General features: G+C 40.1%; 1 protein-coding gene across 1 annotated transcript; it reads right to left on the bottom strand.

Annotated features, from left to right (window-relative positions):
* Positions 1–6,158: 6,158 nt before the first annotated feature.
* Positions 6,159–17,806, bottom strand: nop9 (NOP9 nucleolar protein). Its single transcript, XM_033649748.2, has 12 exons — positions 17,761–17,806; positions 16,522–16,814; positions 16,186–16,422; positions 15,872–16,078; positions 13,925–14,032; positions 10,651–10,792; positions 10,358–10,550; positions 10,122–10,262; positions 9,810–9,929; positions 9,407–9,619; positions 6,497–6,602; positions 6,159–6,386 (listed from the first exon to the last, which is right to left on the bottom strand). Exons 2-12 carry the CDS (start codon positions 16,745–16,747, stop codon positions 6,232–6,234), a joined length of 1,848 nt encoding a protein of 615 aa, XP_033505639.2. The 5' UTR covers positions 16,748–16,814; positions 17,761–17,806; the 3' UTR covers positions 6,159–6,231.
* Between the last annotated feature and the right edge of the window lie 4,785 nt (positions 17,807–22,591).

Genomic DNA, 22,591 nt, shown 5'->3' with positions numbered 1-22,591 from the left:
TGAACTGTCCCTTTAACCCCTGCATTCAAAGCAGTTTAAATAAGACTAAAAATATACCCAGTCATTTGTCTCTAAAGATCTAGATGTTATACCCATTACAAAAATATTTGATGTAATAAATGTCATACTGTTAATTCTTTTTTTCTAAGGTAGCATGTTAGCAGAATGTGGGGACAGAAATGTAAGGTTTGTTCTCAATATAGAGGGAGGGCAATGGCTTCAGTAAAATCAAACCAAAAGTATGCAAAGAGTAAAGGGAAAAAAGGCAAATCAAAGAGATTTAGACACAAACTGAAAGTACTGAGATCTGAAAACATCAGGATATTTAAAAACGGAGCCTTTCCTCTAGTCGCCTGCAGAACCACAGGTAATACGCCAAGTAGTTCAGCCTAAGACCCAGATTGGTTTGAGAACAGACTGTCACTTTTTGGTCCTGCTGCTAAGCAATATCATGGAACAGTGTCGCTACATCCCCTTGATGTGAGACGGCCATTAAAACTCAGCTGATCGAGGCTTGGTATGCAATGGTGCAGCTAAAGCATGCTGTATCAAACTGTGGCCAAATCTCTTTGTGGGCATTAATATGCTCAGACTATGAAATATCTGACAACACTACAAAGCACCTATTGAGTAATGCATAACTAGTGTATCAGTCATGGTGATGTAATGCTTGAATTGAAGCATTATGTATGTATCATAAATCATGCATTCCCATTGCTCTCTATTAAAAAATGATCGAGTCACTGTGAGTTTATGTGATTAGTTCAAGCTTAATAGATCATCATGTAATGATCTGTAATTCATTGTTACTGCAAACATGAATTTATATGCCAGCAAATGAACAACATCAAGCAGGTGTCAGCTCACAGATCAGGGGAGAACTGGCTGACATGTTAAAGTACATATCAACAGCTCAGATTGTAATGAGGTGAGACAGGAAAACTGGGTATTAATGTTGTGTTGGAAATCTGATTAGACTTAAATAAGCACAATATTTGTACAGTCACTGTTCTGCTTTCAGAAAGTAACTGTGAGTTAACACTCATTAATTGATCCATAAGTGTTAATTAATTACATAAACTCATATTGGCTTGATCATGTGTCAGTGGTGAGCAATGGGAATTCATGACACATGCTGCAGTACTTCATGCATTAAATCATCAAAGAATCCTTATCTTGAATCCTTTTTTAAGTTAAGTTTTTTCGCATAGTTGACACTTTGGCGTTGTATTCTGCAAGAGGAAAAGTCCAAAAACATTAAGATTCATCCTGTGGAGACCAGAGACCCCCATAATAACCAGGACAGTGTTTCAGGACAGACACTTTGATGTTGAGTTTTCAAAGGTATATTCATGGTTACTTGCTTTGATCACTGCAAAGCAACTTTCATTCAGCTTAATTGTAGTGAGGTGTTAGCATATCTCAGAGCCTCACTATAAAAAACAAAACTATCTCATACTTCAATGCTCCTACAGAAATGGTAAGGAACCGAATCCGCAACTGCTTGACGTACCCGTCTATGGGCAGCCCCCCCACCTTTACATCTCTCCATTTAATGCATGTATAGGTCTTGCTTGTACATGTGTGTATTTCGGGCCTGTGTGTATATAACAACAGAGTGGAAAAAAATTGAATTTTCCCTTGGGGATATCCTCTTTTTCTTCTTAGCTACCTCTTGGCTAGTAATGTTAGCTGTAACATTAGCCTCTTGGCTATCGTTCGCCTCTTCACACTGGCTGGGAGTAACTTTCTGAGTTGACTGAAATAGGTTAGTCATCACATTATAATTTAGGGTTTTAAGCCCTTTCCAACTCCCTCATATCATTTTCCTTTGTTTTCTGGCATCCTGATTTATGTGCAGGTCCCAACATAGTAAGGAAACATTAACAGTAGCTAATTGTTGAGATCAGTAAACTTACGCAATGTGGCCAGCTAGGCACTGTGTTTATTTGCAACAGTTACATACCATCGAGGACTTTGTGGCCTGGAGCAACCACAACCATCTCCTGCTCAACGCCTCCAAAACCAAGGAGGTCGTGGTGGACTTCAGGAGAAGAAGGGCCCCACCAGCGCCGATTATCATCCAGGGCACTGTGGCGGAGAGGGACCCCAACCACAAGTATTTGGGAGTACTGGTGGATGACAGACTGGACTGGAGTGGTCACATGGAGGTGGTGCACAAGAGGGGTCAGAGGCGACTTAACTTTCTGAGAAGGCTTAGATCGTTTAACATCTGCCGACCCCTGTTGTGCACCGTCTACCATACAGTGATGGCCAGCGCTTGCTTTTTCGCTGTGGCGTGCTGGGGAGAAGGTGCCCGTATGTCAGACAAAAATAAACTGGACAAAAAGATCAGGAAAGCCAGCTCCATTACTGGAGCTGAGCTGGATACAGTGCAGCGGGTTGGAGAGAAACGCTCTCTCAAAAAATTGAGAGCGATCATCTCCAACCCCTCACACCCCCTTCATGCCCTGGGGGTTATTAATCGGAGCACCTTCTCCCACAGGCTGATGGCGCCGAGGTGCAGGACCGAGCGCTACAGGAGGTCCTTCATTCCAGCTGCCATCAGACTTTTTAATGCACTGTAATGTACTGTAATTTAGTTATTTATTTATTTATCACCTGGTATGTCTGTGGCTTTAAGATATTTGATCATCAATTACTTTTAACTACCATGCCTGGTATTTTAGTATTTTCTGAGTGATTTTTTTCTGTGGTGCATTGAACAAGTATTGTGTTGTCTTTTTGGTTACATGTTGTTGTGGCTATTGTGTCATTGCTCCTGGAAAGGATCAATAAAGTTGATTTGATTTGATTTGATACGCAAAAAAGAAGAAGAAGAAGAAGAAAAATAGTCAAACCATCTTTAGAGGAGGTGGTTTTCATTATGAAACAGGCCACATTTTACTAAAGCAACAATAAATATTGTACAGTGTTTATTTTTGTTGTTTTAATAAGCAACAAACATTTTGGTTCAAAACAAATTTTGGTTATTATTGCTTATATTGGGAGTGCTCCCCCTTGTTCCCCCTTTATGAGCAGCCCTGCCTGATTTGAGTAAATAAATCCCTCTATACATTCGTCAGACTTTCTCGTCAGGTGTTTAGGGCATTCTTTTTTGAAACTGTTCTTTGGTGGCAGTGTATTATACTGCACTGTGCTGAGAGATGCTTCTTATATTTTTTCCTCTTAATTCACAAATGTGGAAGCGCAGAAATATCAGAAACGTCCTTCAATAAAATACACGACAAAAGAGCAACCCAACACAACCTGGAGCCTCCAAATTACCATACAGTTGACTCAGCAGCTCTCAGCTGAATCAATACAGTGTCAAGAGTTTTAAAAAGGTGGTATTTATTACAAGAGCACTGTGTTGAACTGAACTGTAATGTAGAGTGGTTTCTTTTTTTCTGCCTCACACATTGGTCCTGACTATTTTCATTTAGATCTTTGGACTGAACATGAATCAGTGTCATTATTTGTTAAAATTGGTTAAAAGAATTGGACACAGGGGGATTTCTATAGGGTGTTCTACAGCTGATATACAGGGAGTCAGTACAGTATGTTGAGTATGGAACACTGCATGCTGTCTGTGTGGTTCAAATCAAACTGTGAATGAGTTGACAGCGTATTTATTACCTAGGGGGATGGTGGCCTTTGTGCTTGTACCCACACTGATAACACGTGCTGTCCTGCAGCGTGGCTCCACGGCCGTGTCCATCATCGTCTTTACTGAAAGGCATCTGCCAAGATAAAGGCCTTCTTTCTTTGAATCAATTTAAAATCAATGTTCTCCTTTGTGACTAAGCTTATGTGTCTCCCACAGGCCTGCAACAAAAGAAGCTCGCTGCTGAGGCACAGAACGGTTCCTAACAGCCTGAATTTGTTTGTGTTTCCGTGGAGGAAACACGACGTTTAGTGGAACAGCAGAGTCAATCTTCAAAGATTGTCCCATACTTTCAGATCTAATTCAGACTTCCATTTTCCCACCAAATCACTGACATGTACTAAAACTGCCTCTACATATGTATGCATACATACTACATTAGCTTAGTTATTGTCATTATTAGTCAGCAATACAAGCAGCAAACCTTTTGTCTTTTTAGTGTAGGTGATTTAATGTTCACACACTTAGCTCCTGTTGATCTGCTCATTAGAAGACCTGGATCTGCGGGCAAACTACACAGACTCAGAGAATGAACATTACACCAGCAGCCCCTAGTGGCCATGCAGCTCCCTACATCAAACAGTTAAAAGTGGTGCATTTTTTCTAATTAAATCGGAAACGTTGAAACAACATCACAACAGAATAAACAATCTGACTCATATGTTTTAGAATATTTAAACATTTACTCTTGTAACTGTAACAAAGTGGTGTTTTCGTGAACTCGTACTTCATTTTTTTTAATCAGTTATCTTACTTTTAAGTGCATTTAAACTTTATGGGGAACTCCACCTTAATTAAGAATTCAAATATGTTATTTTTATGGCCGAGGAAAGATCAATCAATACTTGTGAACATGAGCCTCTCTCTCTTAAAGCCAGAAACCAGAGAAGTCTCCAACTTGTGATGTCATCAAATATAAAGTCTGGAGCTGCTCCACAGATAATGAATGGGAGCCTGATATTGTGGATCCACAGAATATTTGTTTTCTTTTTATACCCAAATGAGCTTTATTCTAATGTAGTGCTCTCAGTTGCGAAAGAGAAAATGTACCAATACACTCAGAGCATTCCACTGGGTGCTCTCACTGTCATCTATAATATCTCTTCACAGAAGAACTCTCACACACTGTCTAACTTGCAAAAATAATCATTTTATTGCAATGTTTCGATAACTAAACCTTCATCAGGCAAATAGTTTTTCACAAAGAGAGGCCCTCTTAGGTAAGAGTGGCTGTGAGTTTGCAATCAGTCACATTACCCACATGCAGTTGGAGGGCCTAAAAACCAAATATGAATTCATGTGATAATCTACAATATTATACATAAAGATAGAGTAATAAAACATTAAAAACGCACTGGATAATGACATTCATAAACATATCCCAAAGCGTTTCCATTAAATGGGCAAGCTCTTACAAATAAATGCTGAAGTCCTCGTGGTTAAATTGCATTCTCAAAAAGATACATTTCCAAATTTTGCAGGTGGGGATATGTTTGCATGGAAAGAGAGAAAAGCATCAATATACAAATAGGAAACTTTATAATAAACCCCTTAGGCTCCTGGTTCACCCTCACATAGTCATAGATACATATGGATATGTACACTTATTATCAATGTGACCTGTTGATAGTGTCCATTTATATATGTATGCAGTGTTTCTGCATGAATTTCTTTTACTTTTATATTTGTATATTGTATTTTCTTGAGCTGTATCATTGGTGTTGACTTTTTTCTTTATGCTATATTAGGTTCATCCACAAATGACACCTGCATTGTTTCACTGCAATTACCTTTTTGGGAGCAAAAGGATGTTCTGGTAAGGACCCACTTAGTTGCAAGTTTGCATTCTTGAGAGATTAATTTGATTATTGTCATGTTTATTTTATGCAATTTGTACCCAGTGGCATTTTGGAGGCCTTGTTGTATTTATTATTAAGTTTCCTATTTGTGTAATGATGCATTATTTTGCAAGTTAGACGGTGTGCGGGAATTTTTCTGCAAGTTGTGTTTTGCACATCCCTGTCCTACGCTCGTGTTTGGGAATAGATTTCCAAAGTATTCTTCTGATCTGTAACATCTTAACCACTTCATTATCTGTGGAGCAGCTCCAGACTTTTTACTTATGACATCATAAATTTAGCACTCTAAGTTTTGGATGTTTACTAATAGTTATGGGCTGTCTTAAACCATAAAAATAAAATGAATGAATTATGAAAATGGATGTAGTTGCCCTATTAGTATCATACTTCTCTACATTTGCAGTTGCATCTGTTACACAGTTAAAACAAAGGGAAAAGTCCTGATAAATGCAACAATGGAACAAATGAAATAAGATAAATGAGCAGCTGCAGCAGAAGTGGCAGGTGTGTTGCAGGTGGGCAGAGGTCCACTGCGAGAAAGGATATGTGTGTATACCTTCACTGACTGTGTCACCCCCATCTTGAGCTAATAGGGATCCATGCTCTTTTGGAGTTAAAAAGTAACACACAAATAAGGAATATTTCCTTCTTTATTTTTTATCCAATTACAGAGAAAAAAAAACACATCTTATAAATAAGCATTTTTTACTCAAGGATGTCACTAAAGAGTTTCCGCTTTTTGGACTCTCCGGTCTGTATTTCCTGCCAGTGGGCTCTTCTGTGGACGAAGTGGGAGAGGGCAAATTTGGCCCATACATGGCGAGCAAACTGATCTGACCTCAGCTGGTTTTCACTTGGCACTGGAAGGCAAGGGGAAATGAGAAAGGAAATCAAAACATAAATTATCTATATTAAAGAAATATATCCAGCCACTCCTTAAAGTCAGGATCTATGTAATGATTTATATTACCTAGTTCCTGTGCGATGTTCTGCCTGTGACTGACTGACGCACTGTTCCATATAGCCTCCAGCACCCGACTACCCAACCTGGAACAGGCCATCTGAACATACTGGCCCTGAGAGGACAAATAAAACAGAGAGAGTGATGACGTCCGTTGATAGTGTTCCCATTCAAACAGAAAAGTCAACAGCAATGTTATAAAAACTTAAAACTATCTTTACATTTATAAGGTTTTGGCTTTGTTCCTGGTTGATAAATGTCCAGTCTAGTCTAGTCTAGGCAATAATAAACATGTATGCTGAAGTATGTTTAAATGAGTGGAGATTTTCTAGTGAAATGTGATTTTAAAACTTTCTATGTACAATACTGCAATGTTTCTTTTCATGTGTCCTACTACACAACTATTTAACGTTTTAATGCATACTTAGAGATTTTTGATATGCATGATATATTCGATGCACTGTTGTCTCTCTACTTCCTCTGGGATTTTTGTATGAGTGTGCATTGTATACTTCCCCACGTGTTAATTGTTTCGAGATGTTAATCACCCTGAGCCACACGGATGGTTAACCACATCTGCTGTCCACTAAAATAAATTTGTGGTGTGAAGTGATGATTTCTAGTCACCTCACACCTAAATGTGATGAACATAGCACCACCCTCCTTCTAACAGAACTGTATTCATTTTATTAACATACTCCATGATGACAAATGTTCAGCAACAACCATTTTCCATAATGAAGACGGGACACTGGAGGGCTAAAAATAGATCTTTGATAGTTAAAAACTAGGAAAAAATGCAGGTTTGGAATGTGGTTCTTTGTATCAGGTCTGACAGTCATCCAGGGGTGTACTTTCTTTTATTATTAAATTATTTTTGTATTTGTATTTTTTATATCTATTTATTTTCCTGTATTGTTTTTTTTTTTTTTGCATTCGTGCATGTGTGGGTGTTTTTTCTTTTTTTCTTTCATCTCTTTACTTTTTTTAAATTCCTCTTATGATGCTGTACAGGAAGGTGGAAATACTGAAAGAAGAAAAAATCATTATAAACCATGAATTATATTAGGCAGGACCTTGAATATGAGATGGAATCAGAGATATTTTTCTATGACTCCAAAATTACGATTACATACCTGTACCATAACTGTTGTTGTTATCTATCTTTATTTATCATTGTATATCAATAGTTTGTTATTCTGATGTATCACTGGGTGACACACTTAGAAAGAAATGTCATCAGTACATGAGCTTTGTAATGAGTAACATACATGAAATAGTATGATGACAATAAAAAATAGTTTTTTTTAAAATGTAGGATTTTTCTTTTTTTTTTACTAGACGGGAGTAAAATGCATTGGTGCCCTATCAGACATTCATAATGCATGATATTTCCCCCAAACTGTATGTCTAGCCTGTTGTCAAATTATAAGCAATGTCATTGGTTGAATTAGTTGAGCGATGTGTGCAGATTCCCAGAATCCCAGACAGACAGTGGATGGCTTCAACGCAAAAAGGGCTTAGCTAAAAGTTAACTAAAATGATTTTATTTTGATAGACTAAAAAAACTAGGAAGGATAAAAATGAAAAAGTTGACTAAACCTTAAAGAATTTCTGTCTTTAGATTAAGACACTTTATCACAGTTACAAATGTCAAATATGTTCCAGTTAACGGTGGGTAGTAATAGGAAAGTAAAGTAGCAGTAATCCTAGGCAGTACTCAAAAGGTCCTGGGTTCAGCCTCAAGAGCAGATGTGTGTTGCACCGAAACGTCACTCTGGATAAGGTTATGAAGGACGAAGTCAGAAGCAACTACAAGAACGTCTTTGAAGTAAAGGCCTGTTGTATTCAGACACAGTGCTGTAACGGTGTTGGTCGAGTGCCATCAAGATTACAACAGTGTCAGTACTACTTTCACACCTTTGCAAAAAATGCATGATTGTTTTATTAAGCACCACAGTCATGATGTCACATCTGAGCTAGTCTCTGTTCAACCTGTTTCTGTAACTTAATGTAGTGTCTCATTCAGCATTTCTTTCATGAGTCTTACTGAAAAATTCAGAATGTTCCTGGGGTCTACTTTTTATATTTCTAGACAAACTGGCAACCTGGAAGTTCCACCTTCACTTTGGGTTTCTATTTGAGCTGCAACAATTAGTTGATTAATAGGTTAGTCAAAAGAAAGAAAATCAATCACCAATCAATCAGTATTTTGATAATCAATTAATAGTTTTAGTAATTTTCAAGCAAAAGTAACAAATATTTGCTGGTTTTAGCTTCTTAAATTTGTGAATGTGCTGCTTTTCTTTGTCATTTATTACAGTAAATGAAGAGTCTTTGGTTTTTGGAATGTTGGTTGGACAAAGGAAGCAATGTGCAGACGTCACTTTCAGCTCTGGGAAATCGTGATAACTAAATACTTCATCGATTAATCCTGAAATAAACGGTAGATTCATCAATAATAAAAAAAAAATCATTACTTGCAGCCCTGCTCTGTATTAGCTTAAATTTTTATCTCCTCCCAAAGGAAGTGTCTACACAGAGACTGGTGGCATATCTAAAACAGTTAGGAGAAGCAGCAGCATTTGATATAGAGCTGCAATCTGTCCCTGACAGTGAACAGCAGCAGTTACTGTGAAATTTAAGCCTTCAGAGAGTATAGAATTATCAGTATAGAATATCAGCAGCCATATCCATTTAGATGTCTAAATGGATATGGCTGCTGATATTCTATACTTCTGGTATTGTTAATGAATCCCACAAAAAGACCAAAACCAAGACTGAGCTATATCCGATAAAATGTCAGTTAAATGTCAGTGGAAGTATTTAAAACAGGAACAGGAACTGCTAAAAGTAAAAATTCTCTTGTGTGACAGCTTCCTATTCTGTAATATTCTTATAATGCTTGTGTAGTCGTACCTCCAGTCTCTTGAGGATCTTGCCTCTCCCCTTGTCGCTGGATGTGGCGATGAGTGCCTGGAGGACATGGCTGCCAGAGGGGTCACAGGCCAGTGTCAGGAGGTCAGCAGGGGTCAGAGTGCGCAAGCTGCTGAGTAGGAGGGAGCGCTCCTTGAACTTGGCCAGCGCCTGTACCAGCCGGGAGCCATGGTAACAGATGGAGGACAGTGGGATCTAGACATGATGAAGAACACCAGAACGGCACCTCACTGAACATTAATTCAACATCAATATGCTGCAGGGTGCATTCATTTTTCAAAGGGATGTTGTTTGTGGTGCAGCGTTGCGCTAATTAAACTGAAATGTCAAAACTACAATTAAAATGCATCCCCAAATGATTTCATTAGACTGCTGTGTTGTTTACCTCTGTCTGTATGTTGCCCTCTGCTGTGTCAGAGTGGTAATACACCTCATAGGTGGTCAGGGACATGAAGAGAGGCAGGCAGCTGACGTGTCGCGAACCGGGCTCAGCGCAGTGGAATGCCTGGGAGGCAACACATCAACAAGGATTTCATTACCAACAAATCAAACATTAAGCAGCTTTATTGTGTTGTTATGCACTTTGGATTTCAGTCAGAAAAGAGGGAGAAATAAATAAAAACAGGGGTATTGTTACATTGATTTAAGACCCAGGTGGACCATTACATCTCAGTTACAAACACCCCTTGATGCTTACATGGAGAAGGCACTGCATCAACTCGTCCTGTTTCTCCTCACTTTCTGCGCAGCTCTCGGCCAGTTGGACAATCACACCCATGTGGCCTGCGGCTAAGATGGCCTCCACGCCCTGGATCAGCTCGTCAAACAACCTCAGGAACTACGCAAAGAGAGAGAGAAAATGGTGTCATTCTTACAGTTACAAAATCCTGACTTTTATCCTGCACCATGTGACATGCAGACGTCATGACGAACCAGTTTGTATTTGGCCGAGGCGGCGGTTAGCCTCTGTATGGGGAAGTTGGCGATAGAATGGAGGGCCAAGTCGACCAGCTGACCCTTGAGGTGGTTCTTATAGAGATCCCGAAGAAGGGCCTTGTGGGAAAGCTGTATGATTGTCTCAATGAGGTGACTGGAGGCCTGGTCCTTAAGAAACACCAGAAGAGGACTAAACAGCACAGAAACAAAACAAGCAGTTAGATAACATGCTGTCGACTAATCGACTCATTCCTGGTCAAAAGGAAAATGGCTCAAGGGTCGTCTCTGACCTCACTCCTGGAGCTGCATTGCGACTTGTCAGGTACTCCATGATGCGTTTGAGGAGCTGTTTGCAGAGTTTCGGCCGTTTCCTGTGACACACAGTCAACATGGTCTGGAACACTGCACTGGCAACAGCATCTGTCACACTCACTAGGAAGGAAAACACACAATGGGAGAGAAAAGTTATATTTAGTTTCAGTGATTTTCATCAAAACACATTGTGTGTATCCTTGTGGTCTAATAAACAAATCCAAGACACAGAGTGAGACCAACTCTGCCAGTCCGAAATAAGCTTATTACAGATATATCAATGTGGGTGTGTATGTTGGCAGATAAGGAACGAGAACTTAAGAAGTTATTTAGAAGCAGTGTCCCTATTAACAAACTTGATTTTTACACTCTAAAAAGTCTCATTCAGTAGATACATCTTGGTCTCAAAAAATAAATAAATTAAGGGAGTTAACTTTAGAATGTAGAATTTTTTTAAGCAGACATTCTGGGGCCAGGCTGTCAGATTAATTTAATAATTGTTTAATATCATAACATTATTTAACCAATAAAAAATCTGTAAAATAAAATGTTAAATAAGATATTGGGCATAAAAACAAAATGTTAAATAAGAACATGAGAGCATGTAGGAATAAAATAAGAGGTTAAATAAGAGCTTTAAGTTTGTCCCCATTCTTAAAGATATGGCCCAAGCAGCATCCTGTTTATTAAAGACTGGAATTTGTTTCAGCTTCACTTTTCCAATCTGCACTGCCTTACCAACAAAATATGGGTTATCAACCACCTGAACATGACCTGACATGCAAACCACAAACTCAATGCATTACAGTAGCACAGTTGTCAGGACTGAGGACAGAGACATGACCTCAGTGTTCCTGCCTGTGTGTATGTGTATGTATGTATGTGTGTGTGTGTGTGTGTGTGAGAGAGAGAGAGAGAGAGAGAGAGCGAGAGAGAGAGAGAGAGAGAGAGTGTAACAGAGCGAGGGGTAGGACGGAAGGTGTACTACAGCACGCAATGTTTATTTAACTTATTAATAACTTACTCAGGATGCTGCTTTGTGACTTCTTAACATTCTATATTTTGATATTTTTCTTGTAAGCTTACCCAACCTGCTGCATCACCACTGCTACTATTAACTGACAAATGTACCTTTAGTACCTGTGGGTCAAACGCACATATATGGGGATTGTAAATCATTCTTCATAAAGTTATTTCCATCTCAAATGTTTTGGGGGTTGCTTCAATATAGGTAGAAAAAATACTAGATGTCCAAAATAATGTAACACACTTTTTTCCTTTGGTAAGGAGTTGGATGTTCAGTTTTTCCACTAAGTACATTTTGTTTCCATGGTTATTAGAAGTGAGTCCGTGTACATGTGTTTGAGATCATAAACGGTTATGAAAAATTAGTACACGAAAAACGTTTTTCAATTGTTGACTAACTGTGATAGACTGTGAATAAGACAAGAAATGGTGTGAGACCGGGTTTGGCAACAGGTCAGCAGCCTACGTGCTCTGTTCTATTAAAATGGCGCATTCGGTAAGGGGGTCGTTCGCCAGTGGGCTACAATGAGTACCAGGCCACCAAATCACAGCATCCACAGTGAGAGGACACGGAATTGTTCGCGCTTCTACGCACGGTGGTGAAGTGGCGCACATGACTCATGCTACGGACGGACAGACGGACGAGCAACGTATCACAGTGCCAGCTTCTACAGGCTAGCCATAGCTTACTGTCAGGACTCAGGGACCAGAATTCGAGATGGCGGACCGTCGAAATGGCGATATTTCGGAGTGGCGGCCTGTAACCATTGGTTAAATGGCCCGTTCGGTTGGTATTCGGATAACTGGGGCTTTACGGGTACAATGCAACAGCACCACCCAGTGGTGAAACCCGTGTACACGTTTACACGAAAAAAATTACCCACTCTAAACGTTTAGTGATTTTTGTACATGAACTCACCCCTAATGGTTATAAGCATTGGCATTATCACAGTTAACCACAGACTGTAAATACACTGTGCTAACCAAGCTAGCAGCTAGTGTTAATGTGTGCTCCACCCTCTCGTCCACATTTGGTCACTTATAAAGTCACCATTTCTGGCTGCAAACATCCAAGATGGCGATGGCCAAAATGTGAAACTCGGGCTTCAATACCAATGACGTCAGAGTGGCTACGTCCATTATTTTATACCGTCTATGGTTATCACCACTAACTGTAGATCTGTGGAACAGTGTGAAATCTGTGGCGGGAATGTCGTGTTTGTGCATCCTTGTACATATCAATTATACAAACAACGTTAAACAATTAAAAAAAACACTGCTCAACAGTGCTACGTGTGGTCAAAAGTTGTCCCAGGTAACCTTTAATCTAAAATCCGGAACAAAGCACCAATTACTCATTCAAGTTATATTTTTAAAGGTTGTAACAGGACCAAAGCCTGCAGAGGATTTCAAAACTGATCGAGTACACATGCGGACTTTTGGACATGAACGATTAATGCAATTTTTTCTGATAATTACAGAGTAAAGGCAGAAAACACTTGTACCAAAGCTACTATACACTAAAGCCCTTATTTACTCCTGTACTCACAGTGCATTTAGAGTCTAATTTTAGAATTGGCTTTATGATGCTTGTAAAGCTTATTATCAATAGTTCCAGCTGTGTCAGCCTCCATCACTTCCAAAGCAGACTGAAAGAGCTGCCCATGTGGTCTCTCTCTCCAGTTATCCAGACACTTTTTGTTCTGTTTGCTGTATTAAAAATGCGTAGTTGTTTTGTCCCTGTGCAGCAGAGTTCTCTTTAAAGCCACTTACGTTTCTCCACAGCATGTGCACTTGCCCCGAAGTTATTTACTGACCATTTCATTTTGTTTTGATAGTAAAAACTGCAAGGTTGGATTTATCATTTAAATTCTAAACACAATCTAGACAGCACAAAAAAGCAGCCCTTGAGCACTTCCCCTTTGACTCTCCTATGAGTCCTCACTCGCATTTAAAAGGCTTAAATGTTTTTCCGATTCCAAAAAAATGCCAGAGCAGTCAGCAGATAGGAGAAGAGGGAGGCAACACTGTTGACAGGGTTTGTTGACTTGGGCATGTCTGCCATATTATTTGAAATACTGGTTCTCCCTTTTAAAAGATCATGGGGCAACCTTAATTCAGCCACTGTTAAAGATGTTTAATGCGCACGTTATTCTTTTCTCTGACCATAATACAAGTTCTCAGCTATGATAAGCAAGTGCTTGGGTTTGAATACATATGACTCACAATTAACGTTGTCCATCAAGGTCTCTGTGAGGCTTTTGAGCTCGTACCAAAATGACGTTGGAATCTCAAAATCCGTCAGCTGAGGAGCAACGTTGCGTTCTTTTGCACCTGGAAAAAAACAAGAGTAACAAAAGTCAACATGAACACAAGCTTGCAGATACAAGCCTCTGAGTGTGTAGAAGTCCCAACAGAACTAGCAGAGACAGAGCATGCAGACCTAAAGTTTTATTTTCTTCCTTTATTTCTTGTTGGGACAAAATGGAGACTGTGGTAACTACCTCAACAAATAGATTAAACCACTTATTTTCTAGGATGAACAGCCTCTCAGACAGCTCTCTGTCTTTCTGTCTGGTAAGGGTGGATACGGTCAGTGTTGCCAGACACTGAGCAATGCAGGGTCACAACTTTATTAGACCAGGGGTTTGCAAACTCTGTGAGGCGCACCTCAGAACTAGGGCACAGGAGAGATACAGAGAGAAACATGAGGCAAAAACAGTGCGTGAGGTCAAAGGGACAGATGCATGCTGTTGATCTAAAATCATCTGAAAGTCACTTACTGCTTATTGTGGCCTGACCGCTGATTCTGCCCGCTTAATAAGTCATCACAAATACAATAACATAAATTCACTTAGAAATCATGGAAAACATTCGCTCCTTTTAATTCCAGGGGCCAGATGTATAAAACTCTGTGTAGATTCACAGCTTAAACTGTGTATACTAAGGCAGAAATTCTGTCAGATTTACAAAGCTGTGAATACACCTAATTCTGTTTTATAAATCTTAATCTTGTGGAGCTGGGCGCATATCCACAAGCCTCATTTCCACTCCCAAAGTTTGCCATAACTGAATGTAGAAAGACCTCTAAACATATATTTGCACATCAATACTTGTGCCCCTCCACCAGTCAGTAGACATTGAAAACTACAGTGCAATTTCACTGACTGTGTCTCATCGGTGAGGTTCTCTAAGGGTACCGGAACAGGTGATATTACACAGAACTGTGGATATTTGTAGCACCTGCACCACTTATTCACTACGTTTCTGCAAACCATCATTTGAGTATAAATCTCAATCAGCATTATAATGAAATGTCAGACGGATGATCAATAATTTGTTCATAGTGCTCATGTTGAAACTGACTTCACAAATTGCTTCACAGGAAAAAACTAAACAATCATTAACAGGGAGATGAATGTTAATAACAATGATCATAAAATTCATCACTTGTAATTTCAAATTAACTTTATAAATGCGCCTTTGATTGACATTTTACTGAGTAATGTGTCACCTTCAATATAAATAAGACAATGAGAGAAATTGGCGGACAACCTAAAAGCATGATATCTGTCTCCTTATCACTTCATTCGCAGCTATCTCTGAAACTATGTGTATATCTGAAGAATGAGCAAGGTGCACATATTCTCACCGCACGTTCTTCCTTTATAAATACCACTTCATATGCAGGAAAAGGCGTATGCATGGTATTTGTGCATATACATTGTTAATGTATCTGGCCCAAAAACCTGGCTGAGAATCATCAGGTTTTTACCTTTGCCTCTGTATCACAGTAATCCAGTTATAGCAGTCAGTACATCCCCATGTGTACTGTACAAACAGGAAAAGCTATTAGCTAAGTTGGCATACTTTTAATGCTGCCATTAAAAGTATGCTGAAAAAAAGTTGTTGACTCCATGGCTCCATTAAAACTTTCTGTTTACATCCCAAATGGCCCCAAATTATCTGTACTGTAGCTCTAAAACTTAAGCCATAATTATCTACCAAATAGAAGTTAGACAAAGAATAATAAAAGCAGTGAAAGTGACAAAATCAGGGGTTGGGTGTGGAGGTACTGAATTCTGTGTGAGTGGGGCCCACAGTGTCAGATTTGGAAACCCTCTATGTTAGGCCAAGAAATGAATATGTGTGTTTGTGTGTGTGTGTGTGTACCTGGACGGGTCTCAGTGCGTGGAGGTCCCAGACAGCCTGCCAGCACATGTAAAAGTGTGCGGACCACGTGTGAGCCATGGACATGTTTGATGAACTCTGCGCTGTTGTCTCTCACCACCTGACTTAAAGACAACACCTGGGCCTCCAACACTCCACAACTCTCCTCCTCTTCTCCTTCGTTATTAGGCAACTCCTTCTGTGATGACTCTAAAAATGAATGGATCCAAAAGAGACACACAAAGCTGAGTTGTTATTTACCTATTTACTACAGAAGGTTTGACATTGCTGCTTAGAAATGAAACATGTAATCTTACCCATCCACTTGGATATCTGCCTGACAGCACTCTCCACTACATGGCCGCCACACCGGTCACATGAAACCGCCTTAAACTCCGACCCTGATTCTCCCCCGAGTTCAGCCAGCACCTCTGCAACCTGGTCAGAACTGCACAGTGGCAGCAGCCGCTGTAAAGTGATGCTTCCTGTGCGGTCCATTGCTACCACCGCCGCTTTCCCTTTAACTTCTGTGAGGACATTCTCTACAAACATCTCTACAAAACAAAATAGAAAGAAGAATAACAAGAGTTAACAGATATCACACACAGGCAGTGTTTGATATATAATGACAAATATTAAATAATCATCCTCACCTCTCTCCTCATTGTCTTCAAAGCCTTCACCGAGTCTTTCCCCAACTCTGCGGAAATAGCCCACACTCAGTGCATCCAGGCGCTTCCTGCCACCATCTCCCTGACCCCCTTCTCCTTCTTTACCTCCCCTCCTCTTCTTCTCTCCTCCTTCTCCATCTCCACCAGGGTGTCTCCTCTTCTTTTCTCCCCCTTTCTGCGGCTTCCTTTCCTCTGGTTTAGCCAACATAGCTTGGAACTTATGACATACAAGCAGAATGACTTGGTCTTGATGGAGAAGATCCTCGATCTTCTGGCTGACATAGGAACAGACGAGGGGAAAACATTAACTGATCGTTAGGTTTTGATGGTGAAGTACACATTCTCTAGATTTACCAACCAGCACATCTTTGTCTACAGTTACAGTGTACATTAATGTTACTAAAATATTGGGTTTGGATGCTAATACCATTTTATGCAATGATATGACTGATATGATGCTACAGCTACACTGAGTTTTGTTTACCTACGACAAATTATTTTACATTTATCATTGATACAGGGTCAGACTGTATTTGATAATAAAAAAAAACATAAAACAAACAGGACCAAACTTTATTAGAAATTAAACATTAACCTTCCTTAACTACAACTGTCACTGCAAAGTAGTCAAAATAATGAAGAGGAAACACTTCCTCTGTAATCAATACATTTCAGTGGCTGTCCCAAGACTAACAAATAGGATTTACTGTATCAGTTGGGTACCTTATTTGTACCCTAGGGTACTAGTACCGTAGTATGCTAGTGCTATTCTGTTTTCCACCTGCAAATCTTACCTAACGGTGTGATTGAGACCAATGTTAAGGGGGGAAAGTTGGAAATTATATGTAAACAAGAGATTTGGGTAACACCAATGTATGCCGAATTTACAACTAGCTACTAATGATTCGGACAATGTTATAATTCAGGTTTTACAAGGTTAGCCTGGTGGCGATAAGCGATGAAACGTCATACTGACATATTCTTGAGAAAGGAGTTTGGCTGAGAGACCCTGGCTGCATAAACAAGACAGTAGCAGAGGAGACGTCCATGCTAACTCTCTTGACACAAACCGGCTCGATAGTTTTCGAAACAGTCGGATATTTTTAGCAATTTTTTTAGTACATTTATTGAGACATTCGGCGTAACTGGTGCAAAATATGAAACGATAGAAACACAGTTCTTAAAAGGTAAAAAAAAAAGAAAAAGTGTAGCATAACTCACGTGTGAGATGTGTAGACCTGACTGAAGTGTGTTGTGGACGCGTAGTGATGACGTAGTGTTGGGCGGCGCCTTCTGACGTCCCCCCCCGTCCCCCCCCCCTTTCTTTTTTCTTTTTTTTTTAACCACCAAAAAGAGTATGGACTTCAGAACTTGCTTGTCTGTTTTTTTTCCTTCCGAAATTATTACGGTTATTTATTTATTATTTTATTTATTTACTTCTGTTTCACGTCACTTTTGGGGCCACATATCGTGTAGTTGTCGATTTTATGTCTAGCAGGGACAACACATGTAAATTAGCTGCTTGCTAAATTTGGTGCAATTACTTTTAATTATGTGCTGTCCCCTGCAAAAATAAATAATCCCCCTTTCTCATAAAGAAACAAACATCAAGTTCCCATAGGCCTACTATTTATAAAGTTTACAAAAAATGTCCTTTGAAAGCAGTATACCAGTGAAAATTTTATCAGCTTGCTACCTCCAAACATCGCTTGATAGAGTAAATTTGACCTGAAAAATGTTTATAACTATCTCAACTACAGGTTTCTCTGAAAAAATATGATTTGTTAAACATGCAGCAACACAAAAGGTGAGGGTTTTTAAGTGCCACTACATACAATCTTTGCAGCTGCAGTGTTATTTTTAATGGACCCATCCAGGCTACTGTAGTTGCTGTGTTGCTTTCCTTGTGACCTAGCCCACAGTTTCCCCCATGAGAATGACCATTATTCCCAATTAGAAAAACCTAATACCTCATGGGCTGTTATTGAAATACACTTAACCTGACTATCACTTTTAGTTCATTATCACCTATTTACAATATTGCTTTCAGCCAGTTAACAAATAGGAGTGGGCAGATCCATCCCCAAATCTGACACTACCAATACAAAGCCTAGTTTTAAGTACTGAAAGCCTATATGGTCAGTCAGGTTGATATAAAATCGAATCCATCATATGTTACATCACATCCTGAGCACACGACCACTCTACATAGAGCTGCAATATTTGCATTTCTGTTGCTGTTGTGTGCATGTGCACAGCGACGACCTCTTTGGTTCAGACGACTGAAATAATGAATATTTGTTATGTATCACTGCAAACAGTCTTGTGTTTAAACATGCATGTGATTAAGTAATTAACAGAAAATAGGAAAAAGAAACGCCTCATGTTTGGCAAAGTATTTGATGTACACGTGCCAAAACCGAATCACTTGATGTACGCAGAATATTAATTGCAATGTCATAAACTGCAGTGAGCTTTCATTGTAACCACCAGAGGGCAGCATGGTTACTCTGCTCGAGGGATTAAATTACAATGTTCACCAAAGACTAAACATTGGTGGTAACGATCAGAGGTGTGGACCTGTCCGCAGGACATGTGACTCAATCATAAAATGACCTGCAACCAGACTTTAACACCAGTGACTCGTGACTTTATGAGGGCTTTTGGCATGAAAGACCTCAGACCTTCGACATGCACAAAGCAGAAGAACCTTGGTGGGTAACTGCTGTGTATTAAGCAGAAAATAGACAGCCATTTTTCAATTTGTAGGCCCATTTCAATGTTAGAGGCCTTTGTGTTGGCACCCTTTCTGCATAAAAACATGTTTCATTACATGGTTAATATACACCAGAAGAGTGTGGGCTAAATCAAACAGAGTACTCTTTGGATTTTATTCGTTCATTTAAAACAGGTACATGTATCCCATCTCTGCTTCTTTCTACATATGTTGTTGTTTTTTGTCATAATTTCAAAAACACGCTACATTTTATTTTATGTACAGTTTTTGACACAAAGCAAAGCATCTAAATAAGTATAGATTAAATAAATAAAGACATTTTACAACTCTTATAACTATACTATACTACTATACTACAATTTCTCCATTAGCATTTACGATGGCAATGGAAGTAATCATCAGGGCTTCTAAGTGGGTGGTAGGTGGGGATAGACGGCAGAATGGGTTGCATCTTCCACCAGTTAGGGCTTACATGGATGACATGACACTGGTGACCACAACAATGCCATGTACAAAGAGGCTACTAGAGAAGGTAAATAAGAACCTCAAGTGGGCCAGCATGAAAATCAAGCCTAGTAAATCTAGAAGCATCTCGATATGTAGAGGGAAGTTAAGTGATAGGAAGTTTGTCATAGATGATGAGGACATCCCAACAATTGGGGAAAAGTCAGTAAAGAGCTTAGGTAGGTGGTACAATGTAGAGTTGAATGATAAGGAACAGGTGGTGAAATTTAGAAAAGATGTGGCTGAAGGATTGGATAGAATAGATAAATCAGAACTTCCAGGAAAGTTGAAGTTGTGGTGTTTGCAATTTGGGCTATATCCTAGGTTAATGTGGCCACTGTCAATTTATGAAATTCCAATATCTGTTGTGGAGAGAATTGAAAGGTCGGTTAGCTCCTACATTAGGAAGTGGTTGGGTGCTCCTAGGTGCCTAAGTAGTGTTGCATTGTATGGAAAAGGGATACTTCAGCTGCCAGTATCTAGTTTAACAGAGGAATTTAAATGTACCAAGGTCAGGACAGAGCTCTTGTTATCTGGGAGTAGGGACGTGGTAGTCAGGAGTGTGGTTCCAAATCCAACCAAGGGGAGGAAGTGGAACCCAAGATCGGCAGTTCAGGAGGCAGAGACAGCTCTTAGACATGCAGAGATTGTAGGTAATGTTCAGTTTGGCCGGGGAGGCCTGGGGCTTGGCTCAGGTAAACCGGTATGGAATACAGCAGGCCTCAAAGATAAAAGAAAGCTGGTTGTAGAACAGATACGCAGACAGGAAGAGATAGCAAGGGGTGCAAAGGTAGTGGCCCAGGCTAAACAGGGACAGTGGTTGAATTGGGAAAGTGTAGAGAAGAGGAAGCTTAGTTGGAGGGACCTGTGGAGTATGGAGGAGAATCGTATTAGGTTCCTGGTAGGGGCTACATACGATGTGTTACCAACCCCCCAGAACCTAAAACTGTGGGTAAATGAGGACCCATCATGCCCATTGTGTTCACGTACCGCAACTTTAAAGCATATTTTGTCAGGCTGTAAAGTTAGCTTGTCACAAGGCCGATATACATGGTGACATAATCAGGTGTTTAAATGTTTAGCTGCAGGCATCGAAGGGAAACGAAGACAGGTGAATTCAGAAGGTGTTAAGGATAGGAGCTTAGTAATTCAGTTTGTCCGTGAGGGAGAGAAATACAGAAGGGATAAGTTAGTGAGGAGGCAAGGGTGTGGCCGCCTAGAAGGTGCTTGTGATTGGGAAATGCAAGTAGATTTAGGGGGAAAGCTTGTTGTTCCTCAGGAAATAGTCTGTACCAGGCAGAGGCCTGACTTAGTGTTGTGGTCAGTGAGTCAACAGATAGTTTATTTCATTGAGCTGACAGTTCCTTGGGAAGACTCAGTGGAAGAAGCCTATGAAAGAAAAAAGCTTAGATATGCAGACTTAGGAGCAGAAGCTGAGCAGCGAGGATGGAAGACTAGGATTTGTCCAGTGGAAGTGGGGTGTAGGGGATTCATAGCAAGATCAACTGTCTCACTCCTGGAGTGCGGGGACAGAGTTTGAGGAAGACAGTGAGGGAAATGTCAGATGAAGCAATTAAATGCAGCCAGTTTATCTATTACAGAAGAAATAATGTCAGCTGGGGGCCAGCAGGGGGAACTACTAAGCAGGGCACATAACTCCTTGAGATCAGGTGGAGAGATCCACTTCCTGTCAGGAGAAATCCAGGAAGAGGAAGTATTTAAGTGTGGGAGTGGCCTATTGGAATCCATTTTGTTTGAGGCCATGCAGCAAGGTGAGTGTGCTTGCTGATCCTGTAAGTCCAGTTAGCTCCTTTAACTTTAGCTTATATTGTAGTTATGCTATGTAGTGTGTGAAATAGAGTATGGTGAATGTGACAGGAAAGCTAGTATCAGCATTGCTTCTGCCTGGAGCTCGCATGTATGGAGCCTGGGTTTGGTTGAAGATGGCAGTGCTGTTTGGGCTGAGAAAGCCATGTGTAAGTAAGGAGGAAATCCAGGAAGAGGAAGGTTATTTAAGTGTGGGAGTGGCCTATTTGAATCCATTTTGTTTGAGACCATGCTGCAAAGTGAGTGTGTTTGCTGATCCTGTGAGTTCATTTATCTCCTTTAACTTTAGCTTACATTGTAGTTATGCTATGTAGCGTGTGAAATAGAGTATGGTGAATGTGCTAGTAAAGGTAGTATCAGCATTGCTTCTACCTGGAGCTCGCATAAACGGAGCCTGGGTTTGGTTGAAGGTGGCAGTGCTGTTTGGGCTGAGATCACTGTCCAGCCTCCTGGAGGTGTCATTGTTGTGAGGGCTCGTCTTGGGGAGGTAGACTGTACAGCCTAACCCGGCGGGGGAGTGTGACAGCCTAACAAGGCTTCCTTCCCTGGGTCTACCTCCTCTGTGGTAGTATAGGTAAGGTAAAGGAGGTTGTTCGGTTAGTGTGGGGAGCAGTGAGACCTGGCATTAGGGGAGTGTCTCTGGAGTGTCTCTTTTTTTTTCTTTTTTTTTGTTTTGTTTTTTTTTTTGTTTTTTTTTAGAGCACAAACTTCTTGTGTTTATTTGAATGAATGATGGTATGTGTCTGCTCTGTTGCTGCTTACATATTAAGATCTTAAATTCAGTCAAGAGGATGTACATGTTTAAGACTCAGAATCATAAGTTCAGGGTTTTTGACCTATGACTTGCTTTGGCTTGTGAATAACGACACCTCTGCCCCCTCTGTGACAACAATGACAGCATTAGACTTCCTCTAGAAAGCGACATTCCCCTGGCAACAGTTTATGTTTGGGTGTATAGTTACATGAATCAGAGGTGAGGCAAGC

The sequence above is a fragment of the Epinephelus lanceolatus genome, chromosome 12 (genome assembly GCF_041903045.1).
Source record: "Epinephelus lanceolatus isolate andai-2023 chromosome 12, ASM4190304v1, whole genome shotgun sequence".
Taxonomy (NCBI): Eukaryota; Metazoa; Chordata; class Actinopteri; order Perciformes; family Serranidae; genus Epinephelus; species Epinephelus lanceolatus.
Note: the sequence above shows the minus strand (reverse complement) of the source record. Positions and strands in the feature narration are given on the sequence as shown.

What these genes read in the sequence shown, in the direction of transcription:
- nop9 (XM_033649748.2), bottom strand. Translation starts at nt 16,747, where the DNA reads ATGTTGGCTAAACCAGAGGAAAGGAAGCCGCAGAAAGGGGGAGAAAAG. An exon ending in TGAAGACAATGAGGAGAGAG is followed by an intron (nt 16,423 to 16,521) that starts GTGAGGATGATT and finishes TTTGTTTTGTAG; the next exon opens with AGATGTTTGTAGAGAATGTC. An exon ending in CTTGATGGACAACGTTAATT is followed by an intron (nt 10,793 to 13,924) that starts GTGAGTCATATG and finishes TTTCCTTCCTAG; the next exon opens with TGAGTGTGACAGATGCTGTT.